The sequence below is a fragment of the Hemiscyllium ocellatum genome, chromosome 31, assembly GCF_020745735.1.
Source record: "Hemiscyllium ocellatum isolate sHemOce1 chromosome 31, sHemOce1.pat.X.cur, whole genome shotgun sequence".
NCBI lineage: Eukaryota > Metazoa > Chordata > Chondrichthyes > Orectolobiformes > Hemiscylliidae > Hemiscyllium > Hemiscyllium ocellatum.
In genome coordinates, this window is record NC_083431.1 from 44,923,945 (window position 1) to 44,943,323 (window position 19,379).

Here is a 19,379-nt window from a genome sequence, read left to right on the forward strand (position 1 = left end):
GTTTGCTAATTATTAAAAGAAAAAAGGGACCTGCAAGAGGCAGAGCCTTGAAAAAATCAGACTTTTGACTAATCACAAATTTAGAGTTTGAAATAAGTGAAGCCACAGTGGATTTTGTTTAATCTATTTTTTTTAAGAAATGTGGAATTCTTGCCAAAGTAAATGTTGACAAATGGAAATTAACGTGGGAGCAAAAAGTATCACTTCCCTCCTGGCTTTATTCTGTTCCAAATGAAGTTATTGTTGTTACAAAAAATGTTTTAAAGCTCTTCGCTTTTAATAATTTATTCTACCATGCAGTGAGCAGACAAATGTAGTAAACATTTTGGCCACAGCACGTTAGTCCAGCAGGAAAACACTTTTGGCGGGGCTGGAAAAGGAAGAAAAGTTAAGCAGATCATCAGGAGAATTCAGCTCTTTTTCAAATGAGCTATGGAGTCATTAACATCTCACCCAAAGGTTGCGTCTCAGAATGCAACAGTGCAGCTGCATTTTACACTGAAAGATTGAATAAATTTGTTTGCTCAAAAATTGGACTAGGACTTTAATTTATTTTTGCCACAGAAACAGTATCAAAATACAGTCTGTCCTTCTATAAAATGATGGTTGCATACCTTCACAACCCCTGTGTTATAGAAAAATCACATTTTAGTAACAGTATTTAAAGTGTTGGCTCTGTAATCACATGATAGCCAACACACATTTTAAAAGTTTCCGCTTAGGAACAGCATCTCCAGTTCGTCAATCTCATTATGGCAAATTCGCTTTGACGAAATACGTGTTATAGCAGAGCGACCTGTAAATCCAACAAGACACTTTTAAGATCTAATCGATTTACTGGTCCTCTTCACAAGAATCAAAAAACTGAATTTTAAAATATGGGTTTTTGCAACTTAATTTGATATCAAAAATAAATAAGAAATTTAAGAAATCTATACTAATGAACAAATAGTCAGGCAAGATAGAAGTCGGCAAATCATAATTTCTTTCCTTCTATTAGAAAATCTGCGACATTGTCAAGTGAAACTGCACTTTTTTGTACAGAGTTAAAATAGCAAATACAGTTGAGATCTTGAATTCTGGCTTCTGAACCAGACTGGGATAAACAGATGAAATTAGTAGTCAACAAAACAGATTTACAAGCCATTTCATCCAAAACTGTAGGATAATCAAGTAGGGCCCGTTAATCTGTTAATGGTGCAAGTGTAATGCTGCCCTGAGCAATATAACATCTGGAATTACATTCAATTCTAACCGAACTTCCAATTACTAAATTTGGCATGATGACTGTAAAACATTCAGAATGGCCTCTTTCTCAGTCATGGGATACAAGGAACAGGAAAAATGCTCTTGAGAAAATATTTAGGATTGCCTCATTGCAGTTTAAACACATTGTATTCATGCTTAAATTTAGGCAAAGCAAAATAAAATGATGGTCTAACCAACGTGATCTTAATATCTTGCTATAAAAAGTAAAACTAACAAAAAATGATGCAGACATTCAGGCAGCAGCTCTGGACAGGTGGTGGTAAAATACCCCCTGTTTTTGACCAGAAATGGAATTTCTAGGGCTTAGTAGTAACACACTCTCTCTGAATCGGTTGTAAGTTCAAGTCCTACTGAAGCTGGAAATCTGGGTTGGAACTTAATGCAATATTGATGGAATGCTGCACTGTCAAAATCTTGAGATAAAATATTGAGTTAAACATATCACAAATCTCATGGAGCCATTTTGAAGAAAACTTTGCCAGAGTGGTTTCCTAGACAAAGGTTTTCCCTGGAGGAGAAAGTGAGGACTGCAGATGCTGGAGATCAGAGCTGAAAATGTGTTGTTGGAAAAGCGCAGCAGGTCAGCAGCATCCAAGGAACAGGAGATTCAACATTACAGGCATAAGCCCTTCTTCAGGAATTCCTGAAGGGCTTATGTCCGAAACATCGAATCTCCTGTTCCTTGGATGCTGCCTGACCTGCTGCGCTTTTCCAGCAAAAGGTGTTCCCTCTGGTCATCATGTGCCATTTGGGACACGAAGTCACAAAAGTTGTGAACATGAATTCATGTTCTTTTCTACTGATGAAACAATAACCCAATTCCTTACTGAGGGATCAGTTGTTTCTGACAATTCCATTTTTATTTTATACTCAGCTACTTTGCTCACAAACTTATTTCAAAAGTAGGTCGTACAGAAATGGCAAAAAAACTTAAATTTGCCTTTTAAATAAAAAGAGATTTGTTTAATAGCATATGAACAAAATTACTGCAAAAGCAAAATATGAATGTGATTATACAATGCTAAAGTAGCAGTGTGGGGATAGAACTTTGGCTCAATGCCATATTGTACTTGGGGCCAAACAAAATCTAACTGCAGAGAGAGAGGGAGAGGGAGAGGGAGAGGGAGAGGGAGAGGGAGAGAGAGAGAGAACAAAACTATAAGTTCGTAGTTCTACAGATTAAGATGGCCAATGAACACCAACATAACTTATTCAGCATAAAATATTGCAAATCTCACAAAGTTTAAATTGCCTTCTCTGGAAAGCTGAATTTGAAAGTCACAGTGGAAGTTGAATTTTTCTTTAAAACATTAAGTATCAGAAACAATTTTTTTTAAAAGGTACAACAGATAGTAATATTTATTTCAATTACAATGCATGAGCAGATACCAAAAAGGAAAAATAATAAAGAAAGACAGAGAGACAGGTTTATATTGTACTTTCCACAGCCATGGGGCATGTCAAACACTTGCAGCTTATTAAGCAGCCCCATGATTAGCAATTTCTATAAAAAGGTATAGAATACAGCAGCCAATTTACGCAGAACAAACTCCCACAAACAGCAAATGATAATGACCAGATATACAGTTTTTGTAATGCTGATTCAGGAATAAATCTTGGCCAGGAGACGAGGATAACATTTGTTTTTGAAAGAGTATTGTGGGGCTGCTTAATCCATCCAAATAACAAATGGGACTGGGGTTTAACATCTCATCTGAAAGACAGCACCTCCTAGAGAGCAACACACCCTCAGTAGTTGACTGTAGCATTAGCCTTGATTTTTGTGCTCAAGCCTTGGAGTGGGATTTCAAGCAGAATCTTCTGACTTAGGGGCAAGAATGATTTCAACTAAGCTACACAATGCTCAACAACAGTCATAATTTAGTTAAACAATATCAGCCAGAGTAAAATTATTTAGCCATCTTTGTTGAAAGCCAACTCTTAGATGAGGTTAAATATGCTGACTCAACGTGCATTATTTACATGTGAAATGTCATTTTAGACAGCATAGAAAACACATTATAAATTCCTTATTACCCAAGATCAATTAAGCAGATTGATGGAGTATCATATTATTGATACTTCTTGTCAAAGTAACAAAGCAAAACAGACAGCAGAATTTCAACTTTGTTTAATTGGGATGTGTTAAGCAACACAAGTTATCATTTTAAGTGTATCCTTGAAATGATAATGGCTCAAAACAAAATTGTCAGAGACCATACATACAACAGAAAATACGCATCATGGCATTATGGACATCCTAACACTTGTACATATGATGGAACTGCCTGGCAAGTTTAAAAACTTCCAAAATGCAATTCCTTTACCACCCAGGAACCTACATTAGGGCAGAGAAGTTAAAAATCACAACACCAGGTTATGGTCCAACAGGTTTATTTGGAAGCACTAGCTTTCGGAGCGCTGCTCCTTCATCAGGTGGTTGTAAATTAGGGCAGAGAGTTGGGTTAGATACACTTGACAAATCTTGACACCCACCCAGGAAATCTTAATTTGAAACCTGGCCTATCAGCTGGGTAATTCCCTAAACAACACCTCAATAACCACATCAAGCCCTAGTCCCCACTATCTAACGAACACATCACCTATGCATTTACTGACCCACATGAAATCATTTAAAGACTCAGCCATTAAATACTTATCAAAATTTAACAGCTACAGCCATAAAATGGGAACTCTCAGCCCTCATCTTTGAGAGTGGATGACAACTTACATCTATTAACAAATTTAAATTTAACTAATTTCAAAAGTAAATCTGAGAAAGCATTCCAGTATTGCCAGCAGGATCTTAGCTGTGGTTGGCAATCCAGCACAACACAAATGGAAAGGCACATGCTTGTGAAGGATTTACTAAAGCAGCAATAGGTCAGTATACCTGGGTTTCCCATACATTCTCCAGATTTAAAAAATCAGCAAAATGGCTGTCATTACCTTATGAATTCTGCAAATTCTCAAAAAATGTCAAATATCTCTATTATCTGATCCAAAGCAAATGAAAACATATACACATGGTCACACAGTATCACAATATTGCCTGATGCCAGAAAAATCAATTTCAGAAACAAAGTTAGTACCTTCAAGATGACAGCCTAAATGATTAGAAGAAGAAAATGAAGGATGGTGCTCGGCAGAAAATTCTCTCCATTCACCAGGGTGATTACAAGAGAACTTTGCACTCATTAGATATTCAAGTCAATTTATAGAGAGACTCACTATTGGTTGGGAAGGAAACTCTCTGAATTCAGGATTTAAGGAAATAAAAAAACAAAACATCAAAATATAAATGAATATTTCTAAATTATTTGACCACGGCAATACTTCTGGTGTACTAAAATAACCAAGAGAACAAACTGAACATAACCGGCATCCTTTGTGGAGTTTGTCAAGTTATAGAATTGCCGTTTGGAGTCCATGAAATGCACAGCCATGCACCTTCAAAACTGAACAAAAGACTGGAAAAAAAGTACCCAAAAATTCAAGCTTCTTGGTTAAAAAAATTTCACAAACTTGATCATTTTAACAGAGACAAACCAAAACTACATGCATGCAAATTTTAAGATCGAGCAACATTGCCTACCTTCCTCTTTAGAAGTTTGTCATCCTTTCCACCTCTTAGCTAAAGAGAAGAAAAACACAAATGAAAATATATAATTGACCATTGATCTGTAATAAGAATATTTTTGTATAGTGAATACAATGTTTCCGAAATGCCCGACAGGTATTTGCATTGTAAATATAATCTCTGATTTTTAAATAAAGGAAGACATTAGGAACACATGAAGCTGGTTTTGAAATTGAGATCATGGGTATCATGTGACTTAACTCCAGATACCGGCCTCATATTCCTTAATACCTTTGATAAGAAATCTATCAATTCCAGATTTAAAGTTAAACAATTTTTCTAACATCAACTGCTGTTTTCAAAAGAGAACTCCAAACATCTACTATCGGTTCCACATTTCATAATTGCACTCTTGAAAAATCTGGCTGTATCTTTTAAACACTTTCCCAAGTGAGAGACTCCCATGCTCAAAGGAACATGTTTTTCTCAGTTTACCCTATCACATTTTAGATTTCTTGAAAATCAGATGCTTCATTCCAGGTTTGAGGGTACGTGATAGACAATGAGGATCTGTGAAAGCCACAGTATTGAAGCCAAAATTGAAATGAAAGTTTATCAGAGTTAGAGATGTACAACACGGAAACAGACCCTGCGGTCCAACTTGTCCATGCCGACCAGATATCCCAACCTAATCTATTTCCACCTGCCAGCACCAGGCCCATATCCCTCCAAACCTTTCCTATTCATTTATCCATGCAGATGCCTTTTAAACGCTGCAATTGTACTAGCTGCCACCACTTTCTCTGGCAGCTCATTCCATACACGTACCACCCTGTGTGAAAACATTACCCCTCAGGTCTCTTGTACATCTTTCCCCTCTCACCCTAAACCTATGCCCTCTAGTTCTGGACATCCCCACCCTAGGGAAAAGACTTTGTCTATTCATCCTATCCATGCCCCTCATGATTTTATAAACCTCTATACGGTCACCCCTTAGCCTCCAATGCTCCAGGGAAAACAGCCCTAGTCTATTCAGCCTCTCCTTTTAGCTCAAATCCTCCAAACCTGGCAACATCCTTGTAAAATCTTTCCTGAACCCTTTCAAGTTTCACAACATCTTTCCAATAAGGTGGTGACCGGAATTGCACACAATATTCCAACAGTGGCCTAACCAATATCCTGTACAACCGCAACATGACCTCCCAACTCCTGTACTCAATACTCTGACCAATAAAGGAAAGCATACCAAACGCTTTCTTCACTATCCTATCTACCTGTAACTCCACTTTCAAGGAGCTATGAGCCTGCACTCCAAGACAGAAAGATCATCTTGGCTAGGACTTGTTTGACAATCATTTTCAATGGAACAGAGTTCTGTGAAGTCATCTTTCACGGACTGTAAATGTATTGATGCTGCAGAGACCAGCAATTTCCTGCTTAATCCTATTACAAATACAGTTTATAGTTTGGTTTGCTGTTTCTTTGTTTTCCCTGTTGTTTAATCAAAGTTAAGGTTACAAAGTGATGGAAGCTTTCATAACATCTGATGCTCCCTCATTCAGTCATGACTAAATTTAACGCTTGTATTTGGGATGCTACCATTCAGATAGGGTTAGAACACCATACGGTTCTAAAGATGGTGAGCATCTCTAACTTCACTCTTGCAGCTGCAGTGACAATTATAGTTGATTACATAGTTGATAATGAAAAGTGAACACACATTTAAAATATATTTGTTTTGCTATTTACAATAAAGTTTCATTCATGCCACCTACGTGGCCTCAAATGGGTGTTCTTTTTCTCTTTCACTCCCACGACGTCTAGGTGCAGTCTTGGCATCTGTTGACGAGGTGGAGGGTGTATGTTCGTCATGGAGTTTTGGTTGCGAAAATCTGAGGGAATTTGTGGATAGAAGGTTCAGACATGCTCAGAGGGTGCCCTGCAAGATGCAGACTCACCCTCAACTTGAAATTGTACAGGGTTCTGTTTTGCAGGCAAAGTGGGGGGGTGGAGGGGTGGTGCTGGTGCCGGGCACCTTTTCACATGTCTCAAGAGAAGCTTTCTGGGGAGCCTGTTTTTGGCATCTTTTCTGATTAACAGCTGACTGACACCAACCTGCTTCCTCATGAGGAAGAGGAACCAGAATGAGGTCAAGGTCCCTCATCGCCCAGTTCCTTTGCCATTGTTGCTGAGCACCAATGGTTAGAGCAATGCTGTGTGCATATCCGATTGATGCTGTGTATGCTGGACTTGGCTGTCTGTGGCAGTCGTCAACTGTTCACGCAGACAGCCAGACACATGCATGCCTGTATCAGCATGGTACCAAAGGCATTAACAGAATCCTCCAATCTTCAATCCAGTTTGCCAAGTACCTCTGACAAACCTGCCTACTGCTCCTGTGACTTTGCATTTTAATAAAATTACTAATGACCAATAGCTTAAGGTCTTCTCTTGCCTCGGGCAGAATAGATGCTTAATCTCTAGCAGGCCTCTGGGTGCCAGCAACCTGGAGAGTTTCTTCCTCAGGCAGCTGCGGAGATGTGCCAGTGATGTCTTCCTGTTTCAGGCTGAGACAATGGGTCAGCCGGGTTTGTGGATTTTGGGTAGGAGGTAGAAACGGGCGGTGCGGGGTTGTGGAACTAGGAGGTTAGAGGCAGTGGATGGGAGATCTCCTGAGGTGATGAGGTTATGGATGGTCTGGGAGATGATAGTTTGTTGGTGTGAGATGGGGTCATGGTCAAGGGGGCAGTAGGAGGAGATGTTCATGAATTGGCACCTAGCTTCAGCGGTGTAAAGATCGGTGCACCAAACTACCACTGCGCCTCCCTGGTCTGCCAGTTTGATGGTGAGGTTGGGGTTGGAGTGGAAGGATGGAGGGCTGCGTGTTGTGAGGGTGAGAAATTGGAGTGGGTGAATTTGCGGGGTCAGTCGGTTCCGTAGACAAGTGCTGAGGAAAGAGATGTGGCTATAGTAGCTAGTTTGTCTCAGGAAGTGGCACCCACTCCAACCTCTCAACCTCACAACACACAGCCCTCCACTCCAACCCCAACCTTACCATCAAACCGGCAAAATGCCTCAAATCAATAGTCTGTCTTTAATGTTCCATTGTTATCGAACTATTCTCAGTCTCCTATCATTCTAGATTTTTGAAGTTTGTGAAGGAAGGGACACCAATTTTAATCTGTTGGAGTTCTTTTAACAGAAAAATCAGGACTAAAATAATATTTTGTGGCAAGAGACTGATGAACATCAGTATAACAGACAATAGTCCCTTAACATCTAAATGTACTTTGGAAATTATTTGGAAAAAAAAAAGTAGATGAGATTAAATAAGAGTTTAGATAAGATCTGGAGATGGAACAGTAGACTTTCGCACCATAGGATTGTTCCTATCCACCCAAGGAGGGAGACATCCGAACAGTTTAACATCTAAATCAAAAAGCTGATTGTTTCAGTTGCCTGCTTGTTTAGTTAGCTGGAATCGAGTCTGTAGCAGTGAGTGAAATGACAATTCTCTTACTCGATATTAATCTGTCAATTGAAACTGCCAAAGACATTAACTCAGCATTCATTTGTTTGCTGCTTTGAGAACTTGGGCGTGTGCAAATTGCCCACTGCATTTGCATATATAACAGTGGCTGCATTTGCAAAATGCTCCGGACCATCCTGTGGAAATATAGTACTCTGTAAATACAAAATTTTCCTTTCAGAGACCGTTAGGCTTTACGAATATGTAATAGCACAGGTGTACCAATGCTCATGATCACCTATGGTGAAAGAAGTAGCATGTGGGACAAAGATTCAACAGTATTTTATGATATATTAATTTTGGCAGATTGGGAAGAACATCCTATGGACAAGCAAACCTCTGGCATGAATATTCAAGATTGAAATGGTCACAGATTCAATTCCATAATTAGCAATTTCTCTTCATTTTCCTTCAAAGTTGGTATGCATCATGTCATCACATGAAGCACCGGTACACTACTTTTGGAAAAAAACAATGCAGTGGACAGAATGCACAAAGACAAAACAGCAACTGCTTTATAGTATGCTTCATAGCAGCCCTTTGTCTAGTTAGATAAAAGTTCATTTGAAAAACAGATCCAAATGCTTTAGAATCATGCACAGACCTCATCATCAGTGCTCAACATCAATTTTAATTCTGGCCATGAAAATTCTTCAACTATTGTAAAAGAAAATGTATTTCTTGAATATATGCAATTTCAAGTTCACAACACCAATGAACAGTGCATAGCACAGAATATTGTATGAATGCAAAGTCTGGGCAATGTCATAAATAAGAGTTCATCTCTCATGTATTAAGAATTTTAGCTTTTAGAAGCACTGTTCTTCTTCTGTGTGCATACTGAATGCAGCTTTCCAGTCTGTCAGTCAATCATTCTCTTAGTGTACTACTACATCATTTATAAAAAGGACATTTTCATTTGATGTTTAACTTGGAGATTCACTTATTTACTACAATGGTGGTGCTGACATTATACAACAACTATTCTATTAAGCAATCCTTCAAGACAGTGGCCCAGATTAATTCACCTTTCCTTTTCAAGCTCTTCAAAATGCAAATTTTGTTGATCATGTAAAACAAGCTTTTCCCACTGTCTCCACTTTCAAGTCCCAGATTTCTTGTTCCCCTTCAAAAATGAAAAGTTGAGGGATACGAGTTTTTGAGTCAGCAAGTGAGCAGCAGTGGCCTTCAGCTTTCGTTGCTGGCCAGTGTTTTAACTGCAGATTCTTTTTAAAACTTACCTTTTCACATCTTTATTTGCACAAAGAATCAGCCTCAAGGATCCGTCCATTGGACCATCCCATCTATAGAAAATGTAAGGATTTAAAGGGCCTCACACCCGTAAGGTTCAATCCCAGCTCCATGGCAGCCATTGTTGCTGCCCCCATAATCTCATTTTGTGAACAAACTGGGACTGTGACCGATTTAGGATAACCTGACCTAAAAATAGAGTTTACTGTTATGAATAGCATTCACAACTTTGATAAATCTCACCCTTATATATTCCAGGCCCCAATTTTGATTATACTGCAGATAACAGAAGTATGGAAGCGTAAATCAGATAAACATGCAGCTAAACCGAAATGAGTAAGTTTTGGTAAAATTTCTTTGTATTCTGAAGCTTCACTGAATGTCTTACCAAAACTCATCATTGAAATAAATGAAAGGAATCTAATTGCAATCCATGTGACATTAAAGTCAGCAGGAAGACTTAGGGCTTACCCATTCCATTATAAGTTAATGTAATGATAATTTTACTTGTTGGTACTATCCACTAAAAGTTAACCTTTACAAGTACGGTCTCATATTTCAGTTATTGTTGAAGCTTTAAGAGGAAAGATTCAAGTAAAATCTCTTAATTTTGTACATGCCTCTCAAACTCACCTTTCTTCCCCTCGATTTTTGCTTTCTGTACCTGGTTTGACATTGAAGCAGAAAGTGCCAATTAGAGTAGTGAATGCATACCTTCAATTCCTTATAACTCAAGGTTTCCAAAACTGTGGGTCCTGACTCTCAGTGGTATAGCAAGACTACATTTTGGATCTGGAAAGTATAAGGCAGCAATGGCTATCATGAAACTAACAGAAACTAACTGTGAGGTCCCTTTAAATCATGCTTTCTAATGAAGGGCATGGCCTAACGTACAGGCTTTTGAGGCCTGACTCCTGGTGCAAATAGGCTGCAAATATATAGTTTTTCCTTTACAACCCAGACATATTTTCCAACAGACAGAATCTGCTCAATGACACAAACTCACAAACCTACTCTCTCTCCTCCCAACCCTACACATTCCACTGAAAATCGCTCAAACTTACTCTTGGGCATATGAAAATGGGGCCACATTGAGAAAAACTGATTGAACAAATCAATTAAAAGAACCATTAAATAAGATTGTTATTTATCCTGTTCACATAGGTCTCCGATGCTCTGCAGGAACTGCTCCACCCCAAAGTCTTTCTAATACACAGTAACTGCAATTTTCAAAACAGAATCAAATAGAATGCCTGAAAGCAAATAATGAATGGTTGGGGTCATTTGTTACGAGAGAATAAAATGCAGCCTAATGTAGGCTAAGCTTTATTATTGGCTGGGAGAAGCAATAGGGACGTAGACAAATTGTAGTAATTGTATTACTGTTTCAAAGAGTCAGCAGAGGTGTGACAAGCAGAGAGCATTCCTGCATCTGTACAATTCTAGTACAACTCAATAGTTGTAAAAAAAAAACAACTTTCAAGCTGTAGAATTTCTGCAAGTTGCACAATTTAAATCTTATCCATTAAAATGGTATTTTGGCACTTACTCCATTTTTGGTTTTATTTAATTCTTGATAAATTTGAGAAACATTTACTGTCAAGCTTGGCTAACAATCCAGATATGGCTGTTGTGATTCAAGCTTTGATGAGAAACAGACTCCATCCCAAATCAGGGCACAGCTATTGAAAACTCAAAGCTAGACCAAATCATGCCCAGTAGGAAAAGTAAGTGGCTTGGACAATGTCAATTGCACCCAAGTGAATGTGAATATTCCAAAGATTTCAGAAAAGGTTTTTGTTAAAAACGAAATGTCATATTTTCTTGCACGTCCACCTAGTCTCAGCAAAAACTCCTTTCACAAAACAGCCATATACACATGTACCAGATATTTAACAAATTGTCTATAGTTGCATGATTCTGGATGCTCATGTATTCATCTGCGATAGTTATTGTATTGGTGTTAATCTCTGGGTTAATTTGTCCACTGAATTATTATAGCCCATCCACTGCCTTATAGAGTGTTACATTTGTTCATCTCTTCTCCTTTGCACATACCAGCTAGTAGGTTTAACATCAATTCACTTTGTGCAATGTATATGTATTGACAATAAATTCATATTTAATCAATATTGCCATGTCATCACAAAACTAAATTTAAAATGATATTAAATTGAAGTACTTTTAAAAAATGTTATTGAGTCCTCCTTTGTTACATTCTGCCTTTATGGACAAAATTCAAAAAGGTTTTAGAAGACAGAGCGCCCAGCATCAGCCCTGCAAGGCTTCAACTATTTTCTAAAAGCGCCATGTTACTAAATACAGTCCACTTGGGCAAATTACTTTATATTTAATGCCACAAAAAGGAACAAATAAAAAGGCTGCAGCTTGCACTAAGACGTCTATTCAAAAATCACATTTCACAATTCAAAACTTTCTAAAACCCTATTTCATTTCATTGAATTCACCATTTCAAGTGGCTGAGCAATTGCAATCGTCCATCTTTATCCAATTTATTAAACACCCAAATCAACCCATAATTGCATTACTTTCACACTTGGACACATAATTCCATGACAATATTTGCACAACACTATGTTCAAATTGATTATTTAATATTCCAGTTCAGAACACTATTGTGCAGTACAATAATTAAAGATAAAAACAAGTACTTCCATGTCCTATTTGCTGCATCAATAGGAATACATCACAGAATCAACAGACAACATAAATGACAACCTACATGAAGTATTTCCCTGCCTATAAACTAACATATTGTGCTGGTAAACAAATATATTTTCCATAGCAATGCCCATACATCAGGGGAATTCTTTAAGTTTGTACCTGGCTGAGCACTTAAGATGTAAAATGCCACCAAGTATTAACAACTTTTAAATCCCAGACCACACAAAAATATTTTTAAAATTGCAATACCTTTTTACTTGGACCCAAATCAGTTGGTAAATCTTTTTCTTTTCTTCGTTTGAGTCCCAGACCATCATCAGATTTCCTTCTGTTAGGATGATATTCTTCCACTTTTGGACGGCCGAGGTCTTCAGATTTTCGTCTCCCTCCATCTTCACCTTCTTTAAACTCCTTTAAGAGAGACCCAGGAAGATTGGAGGCGAATTTAAACCCAGGGCCTCTCTTCTGCATGAAGATCGGAAATGGGAATAAACGCACATTACCACCCGCGATTGCAGAGAAGCTTGCGCTGCGCTGCCTGGTGTGGTATGTGGTCTACATGTATTTTACTTTAAATGCATTTGTCCCTTTGTGTTTTGTTTAAGTACAAAGCTACAAATGTCACAACAGTACTTTCAAAGTCACATTTTCTTTTAAAAAAAAGACTATGCATGTATCGTACTATTAGCATGTGCTTGGCTTAATCCAGGTTTTTGTTTTTAAATATTGCATAACCATGTCACATTTATTTCCTCAAAACTAATTCTAAAATTACAATCCTTTAGGTATACCGAAAGTATGATGAGATCCGATAGCAGTTTATAAAATAATGAGGTATAGACAGAGTTAATGGTAGGAAGGGGGATTTCAAGACTCTAATATTAAAAGGTTAGAGGAGAGAGATTTAAAAAAAAGACTTGGGGCAATTTTGCTTTTACACAAAGGGTGGTTCGTGAATGGAATGAACTTGCTGAGGAAGTGGTGGAAGTGAGCACAATTACAACGTTTCAAAGACATTTGGATAAGTACATGAGTGGGAAAGGTTTGGAAGGATATAGACCAGGAGCAGGCAGATGGGATTAGTTCAGTTTGGGATTATGTTTGGAATGGACTGGTTAGACCAAAGTGCCTGTTTCCATGCTGTATGACTGTACACAACTGTTCTTTTGTGCATTTAGATTATATTTACAGTACTCAGCATGCTACTACCAAGTTCTATAAACATCTCCATCAAAATAACACTAATGTAAAGATGAATACAACTGAAATCTAGTATGGGGTAACGTGACATCTTCAAATTGACCACAGCTGTATAATGCAGGTCTCAAGCACCTTTTGGGGTGCTTGGAGTGGGGTGGGGAGGTGGGGGGGAAAAAAAGAGTCCAGTGACAGGATCACCCATCTAGGCTATAAGATGGCAGACCAATCATCAATGTCATGGAATTTTACAGGAATTACTTCAGTACTGGCAAACCCATCTGAGTAGATTTGGTTACAAATTGTTTAGAATTTCTACTGTTAACCAGGTCCCCAAATAATTTGGAAGTAGTGTTTCAGTTGTACATAGATAGGTAGAAATAGAGTGTGAGATGATAGTGATAAACATGGCGTATCAAATATTAACATCCATTATCTGACTATTATATTTGACATCTTTTGTAGATGAAATTTTTTTTTCAAAAGAAACTTGGGTCTAAATTGGTTGCAGCCAGCACTGGCTACAGACTGAAGTCCAGTGTTGAGTGGCTAACCCTATTCTCAAATGAAATGTATATTTTATCTAAAGTCTTCGAAAAAAAGCAACTGAACCAGCATCAGAAATTTTTCAACAACTGCAAATTCACATCTGCATGATAATCTCATTTTAGGTGTTGAAAGGAACACCTGCCAGTTGGCCACACTAGACAATGGAGCCAGACTTGTGAATACAGTATATGGTATTTCAGTAGCTGTGTCTCAGCAGCACAGCAGAGGGGGAAAATGAAAGGATAGGAATTAAACATTTCTCTTTCCCTATTTCTGGTCATTATTTCTGCAGCCAACACTCAAAAAGCAAATTGAGGAAATAACCACTCACTGAGAATTTGAAAAGGTATCTACAAACTTCACCACTGCTAAGGAGACCGTTAAACAATTGTAATCTCACTTTAAAATCTAAACAACTTAACAACTCAAAGAACTTTCAAAGTGCATAATCTTTATTCTTCTTGTTTATACCAGGTACACACTCCTTTTTAAAAATGTTACCTGTGTTTGCATGTGTTTGATGTTGTACTTTATTCATTTTTTTCTCAGGTTTAGGAGGTAATAAAATGCTTTTTCTTTCACTCAATAAAACTTTGCCAAATTGTCTCCTTAATTTTGACTAATATAACATTTTAGTTGAAGTGCAATGGCTATATGCTAAATAATAAAATTGTTATTGCAACTGACTGAGATGGGGGGAAATAAAAAGAGAGGAGCCAATTTTCCCCCTTATCATCTGGTTATTAAAGATAGAGAGATAGAAAGAGGATGCTGTATGATTGAATTTAGTGACGTGTGTACATGGCAAACCAAATATCTTTGCGTTTTCAGAGCCCAAGATGGTCAGTTAATAAAATATTCAATTTGGTTTATTGCAGATCTATAAAATGGAGGGAAGGAGCAAAGAGCCAGGGTGCATGAAAGTGGGGTGGTAGTGGGGAAGGAAGAGACAGAAAGATGAGAACTTCCCTCCATTATACAAGATAATGGAGATTTTATAGTAGAAACATAGAAACTTATAAAATTGCGGAACAATCAATCAGAATTAATTTCTATTACTTCTAGCTAAAAATAAATTTCTGAACAGAAATTACTCAGGCCCAAATCTTTCCTCAGTTTTCTATGTTAGGCTTAAAATTCCTTTCAATCAGAAATTTTCTTCAAAAAAAAAATTACTTCATCAACACTTACTTTGCCTGTTTTTCCTTCCTGGTTACATTTTGGACATTCCCAGCAATTTGGCAACTCATCATTTATAAGCCCTTCAGACTCCTCCACCTGATGTTAAAAAGAACATTAATGTATTATACACATGCACGAATCAAACATTTCAGATCAAAAGTAGTTAGATAACTGAAGCACGTCATCAAGATCGGTCAAAATGTCAATAATACATAGCAGGCAAATAGTTAGCAATTAGGGATTTTTTCAAAGAAATAAAAATAGGCATATTTTGATTGAAGGAAAGATTGAACAATAATTAGCTCAATTTTGTAGTACAAAGTACAGTTGTTGAAAATGTTAATACTATTTGCAAATGTTAATACTATTCCACTGTCTGTGGCTTATTTTATCACTTTGGACTTATTACAAAGGAGACAAGTGCTGAGTAACAGAACTCTTACTTCATGACCCACCCTGTCCAGCTGAAACATTCAGAAATTCAACTTGCTGGGAATGCCAAGTCTCACATGGCAGATATCAAAGTAAACCCAGATTTTAGCAAGGCACTAGTCAATTTTCATGCATATTGATGGACTGCAAATACAGCTTGACTGAAATAAGCCAAGTACACATAAATGGTCCACATCAAAGCCATTTTCTTGCACTCTTTCTAAATCCTTAATGTCATTAGTCTCCAGAAATCCTCCAATTTTGATCTTGAACCTGCTCAATGATTGAGCTTCTACAGCCATCAGGGGGAAAAGATACCAAAAATTCACTATACTGAGTGAAGAAATTCCTCTTAAATTCACCTACATTTTGGCTCTCCTGTCAGGAAAAATATTCTAGCTGTACAGATCTTGTCACAGCCCATGAAAAATTTCTAGGTTTCAATGAGATCAACTCTCATTCTTTGAAACCATAGGAAATATTGACCGAGTCTCCTCAAAACAATTCCATTATCCTAGGGATTAATCTAGTGCACTGCAGTTTAACTCCCTCTATGGCAAGTACATTCTTTCTTAGATAAAGAGATCAAATTTGTACACAATACTCCAGGTAATATCTCGGGCAGCCTTGCTTACAGGCATTGCTGAGAAACTTTTCAGTCCGTCTCCAGGGTAGCAACCGCAGTTTCTTTAGGCATGTCTATTCTAAAAAACAGTAACTGTTTAAAGCTTTAAATTGATTCAGTACTAAATTATCTTTTTTACATGAAAAAAGCTACACATCATTGAATATTTGCTCACAAAGAAAGCTAAACATATCCTAAACACCTAAAGAAAGAGTTAAGAGGAGCCAGGAGGGGACATGCAAAGCCGTTGGCGAGGATCAAGGAAAATCCCAAGGCTTTCTACAGCTATATCAGGAATAAAAGAATGGCTAAAGTAAAATTAGGGCCAATCAAGGATAGTAGCGGGAAGCCGTGTGTGGAGTCAGAGGAGATAGGGAAAGTGTTAAATGAATATCTTGTCAGTATTCACATTGGAAAAAGTCAATGTGAATGGGGTCGAGGAGAATACTGAGATACAAGCTACTAGACTAGACAGGATTGCGGTTCAGAAGGAGGTGGTGTTAGAAATCTGGAAAGTGTAAAAATAGGTAAGTCTCCTGGACAGGAAGGGATTTATCCAAGGATTTTCTGGGAAGCCAGGGAGGAGATTGTAAAGTCTTTGATGACAAAGATCAAAGCCATTGTTTCCAGGAATATTGCAAGACTGGAAGATAGCAAATGTAGTTCCCTTGTTCAAGAAGGGGAGTAAAGACAACCTGGTAATTATAAACCAGTGAACCTTACTTCAGTTGTGGGTAAAGTGTTGGAAAAGGTTACAAGAGATAGGATTTATAATCCTCAAGAAAGGAATAAGTTGATTAGGGATAGTCAACATGGTTTTGTGAAGTGTAGGTCTAGTGGTTTGGATTAGAAATTGGCTAACTGAAACGGCAGAGGGTTGTGGTTGATAGGAAATGTTCATCCTGGAGTTCAGTTACTAGTTGGGTACCGCAAGGATCCGTTTTGGGTCCACTACAGTTTGTCATTTTTATAAATGACCTGGATGAGGGCATAGAAGGATGGGTTAGTAAACCTGTGGATGACACTAAGGCCGGTAGAGTTGTGGACAGTGCAGAAGGCTTTTGTAGATTACAGGGGGACATAGATAAACTGCAGAGCTGGGAAAATGGAGTTTAATGTGGAAGAAAGTGAGCGGTGATTCACTTTGGAAGGAGTAACATGAATAAAGTGTGCTAGGCTAATGGTAAGATTCTTGGTCGTGTAGATGAGCAGAGAGATCTGTGTCCGTGTACATACATCCCTGAAAGTTGCCGCCCAGGTTGATTGGGTTGTTAAGAAGGCACAGAGTGTGTTAGCTTTTATTAGTAGAGGGATTGAGTTTTGGAACCACTAGGTCATGCTGCAGCTGTACAGTACTCTGGTGTGGCCTCACTTGGAGAATTGTGTACAGTTCTGGTCACCGCATTATAGGATGTGGAAGCTTTGGAAAGGGTTCAAGAGGAGATTTGCTTGGATGTTGCTTGGTATAGAGGGATGGTCTTACAAGGAAAGGCCGATGGACTTGAGGCTGTTTTTGTTGGAGAGAAGAAGGTTAAGAGGTGACTTAATTGAAACATACATGATAATCAGAGGGTTAAATAGGCTCTCTGACCACTTTTTCTTCTCAGATGGTGATGGCTAGCTTTAAATTGAAGGGTCATAGATATAGAACAGATGTCAGAGGTAATTTCTTTACCCAGTAGTAGGGGCGTGGAATGCACTGCCTGCAACACTAGTAGACTCACCAACTTTAAGGGCATTTAAATGGCCATTGCACAGACATATGGACGAAAATGGAATACTGTCGGTTAAATGGGCTTCAGATTGTTGCGCTGACCTGTGAAACCATCAAAGGCTGAAGGGCCTGTACTGCGCTGTAATGTTCTATCCTTAAAATGTACCCATTTCACACATTCTGGAACAAACTGCATACGGTATCATATATATTGTTATGAAGTTGAAGGCGCGCACTGTACCTTTGAGAGGGTGAATGCTATTCTGAACTGACAGATTACAAGCATCGGTGTATATGACTAGATGGCAGTCCCAGAGTGTACTGGAAAATTGAAAATATGTAACATTTGGCTATGAAATGGATACCAGAGTTTTGGTTGTTGTTTTGACAACAATTCAATTTTTTTTTTGTAGATATTTTTATTGAAATTTAACATTTTTTGCAAATTTACAAAAATAAACAAAACTCTCAAATACAAACATTGATGTACAATTAAATCATATATACAATAGTCATAATTTAACAAAGAAAAGAGAAAGAAAGAAAACAAAAAAAGAAAAAAAAAGAAACAAAAAAAGAAAGAAAAAAAAACTCAACTTTCTACTAATCTAACCTATAACTAACCAGAGTGTATACCTAAGTCTCTTACATGCTCGGAATGTATAAACATCAAATATAATAAAACCCGTATTCGCGCAGGATTCCTCTCCCAAGGGGCCCCGGAGCAGCCCGATCTGAAATCTTCACTAAATAAAAGCCCTTGTTAGGATAGCCGAAATATCTGCATTTATATAATTCAAAAAGGGCTGCCATATTTTATAAAATAATTCAGTCTTTCGGTGTACCATATTTGTGAGGAAGTCAAGGGGGATATATTCCATAATTAATCTGTGCCAATTTGAAAGTCCAGGGGGGCCCTCAGCCACCCAGTTCACCAAAATATTTTTCCTTGCACAGAAAGAGAGAATAGAAAATAGTCTCTTCCCATGCATATCCAGAGATGAGAGGTTCGAAAAGCCCAAAAGGAGAGATACAGGGTCCACCCTAATTTCCGTTCCTAAAATTTCTGTCAGGGTATTTGCCACTTTAGTCCAGTATCTGCGGATTTTCTGACAAGTCCACAGACAATGTACAAGAGTACCCACCTCTATTTTGCATTTAGGACACATTGGAGATGCTCCTGCCTTAAATTTTGCCAGTCGAGCCGGAGCTATATGGGCCCTATGAAGTATCTTTAGTTGGATAGCCTGAGTTCTGTTACAGATAGCAATTCTTCTAGCATTTTCCCAAATGTCATTCCACATATCCTCAGAGATTTCTAGCCCCAAGTCCTGCTCCCATGTTTTAAGCAGGTCATCCATGACTC

At 38.0% G+C, this 19,379-nt stretch overlaps 1 protein-coding gene across 2 annotated transcripts in view; it reads right to left on the bottom strand.

The window, feature by feature from the left end:
• The window catches only part of LOC132830419 (lysine-specific demethylase 2B-like), a 159,540-nt gene that overhangs the window by 72,380 nt on the left and 67,781 nt on the right, over positions 1-19,379 (bottom strand). Inside the window, exons 4-6 of one of the 2 annotated variants that reach the window (XM_060848098.1) lie at positions 15,252-15,338; positions 12,564-12,725; positions 4,865-4,903 (exon numbers count right to left, since the gene is read on the bottom strand). In XM_060848098.1, the coding sequence (XP_060704081.1) occupies positions 4,865-4,903; positions 12,564-12,725; positions 15,252-15,338 (288 nt within the window). Of the gene's footprint in view, positions 1-4,864; positions 4,904-12,563; positions 12,780-15,251; positions 15,339-19,379 lie in introns of both variants that reach the window. The other variant, XM_060848097.1, reaches the window with a different exon arrangement.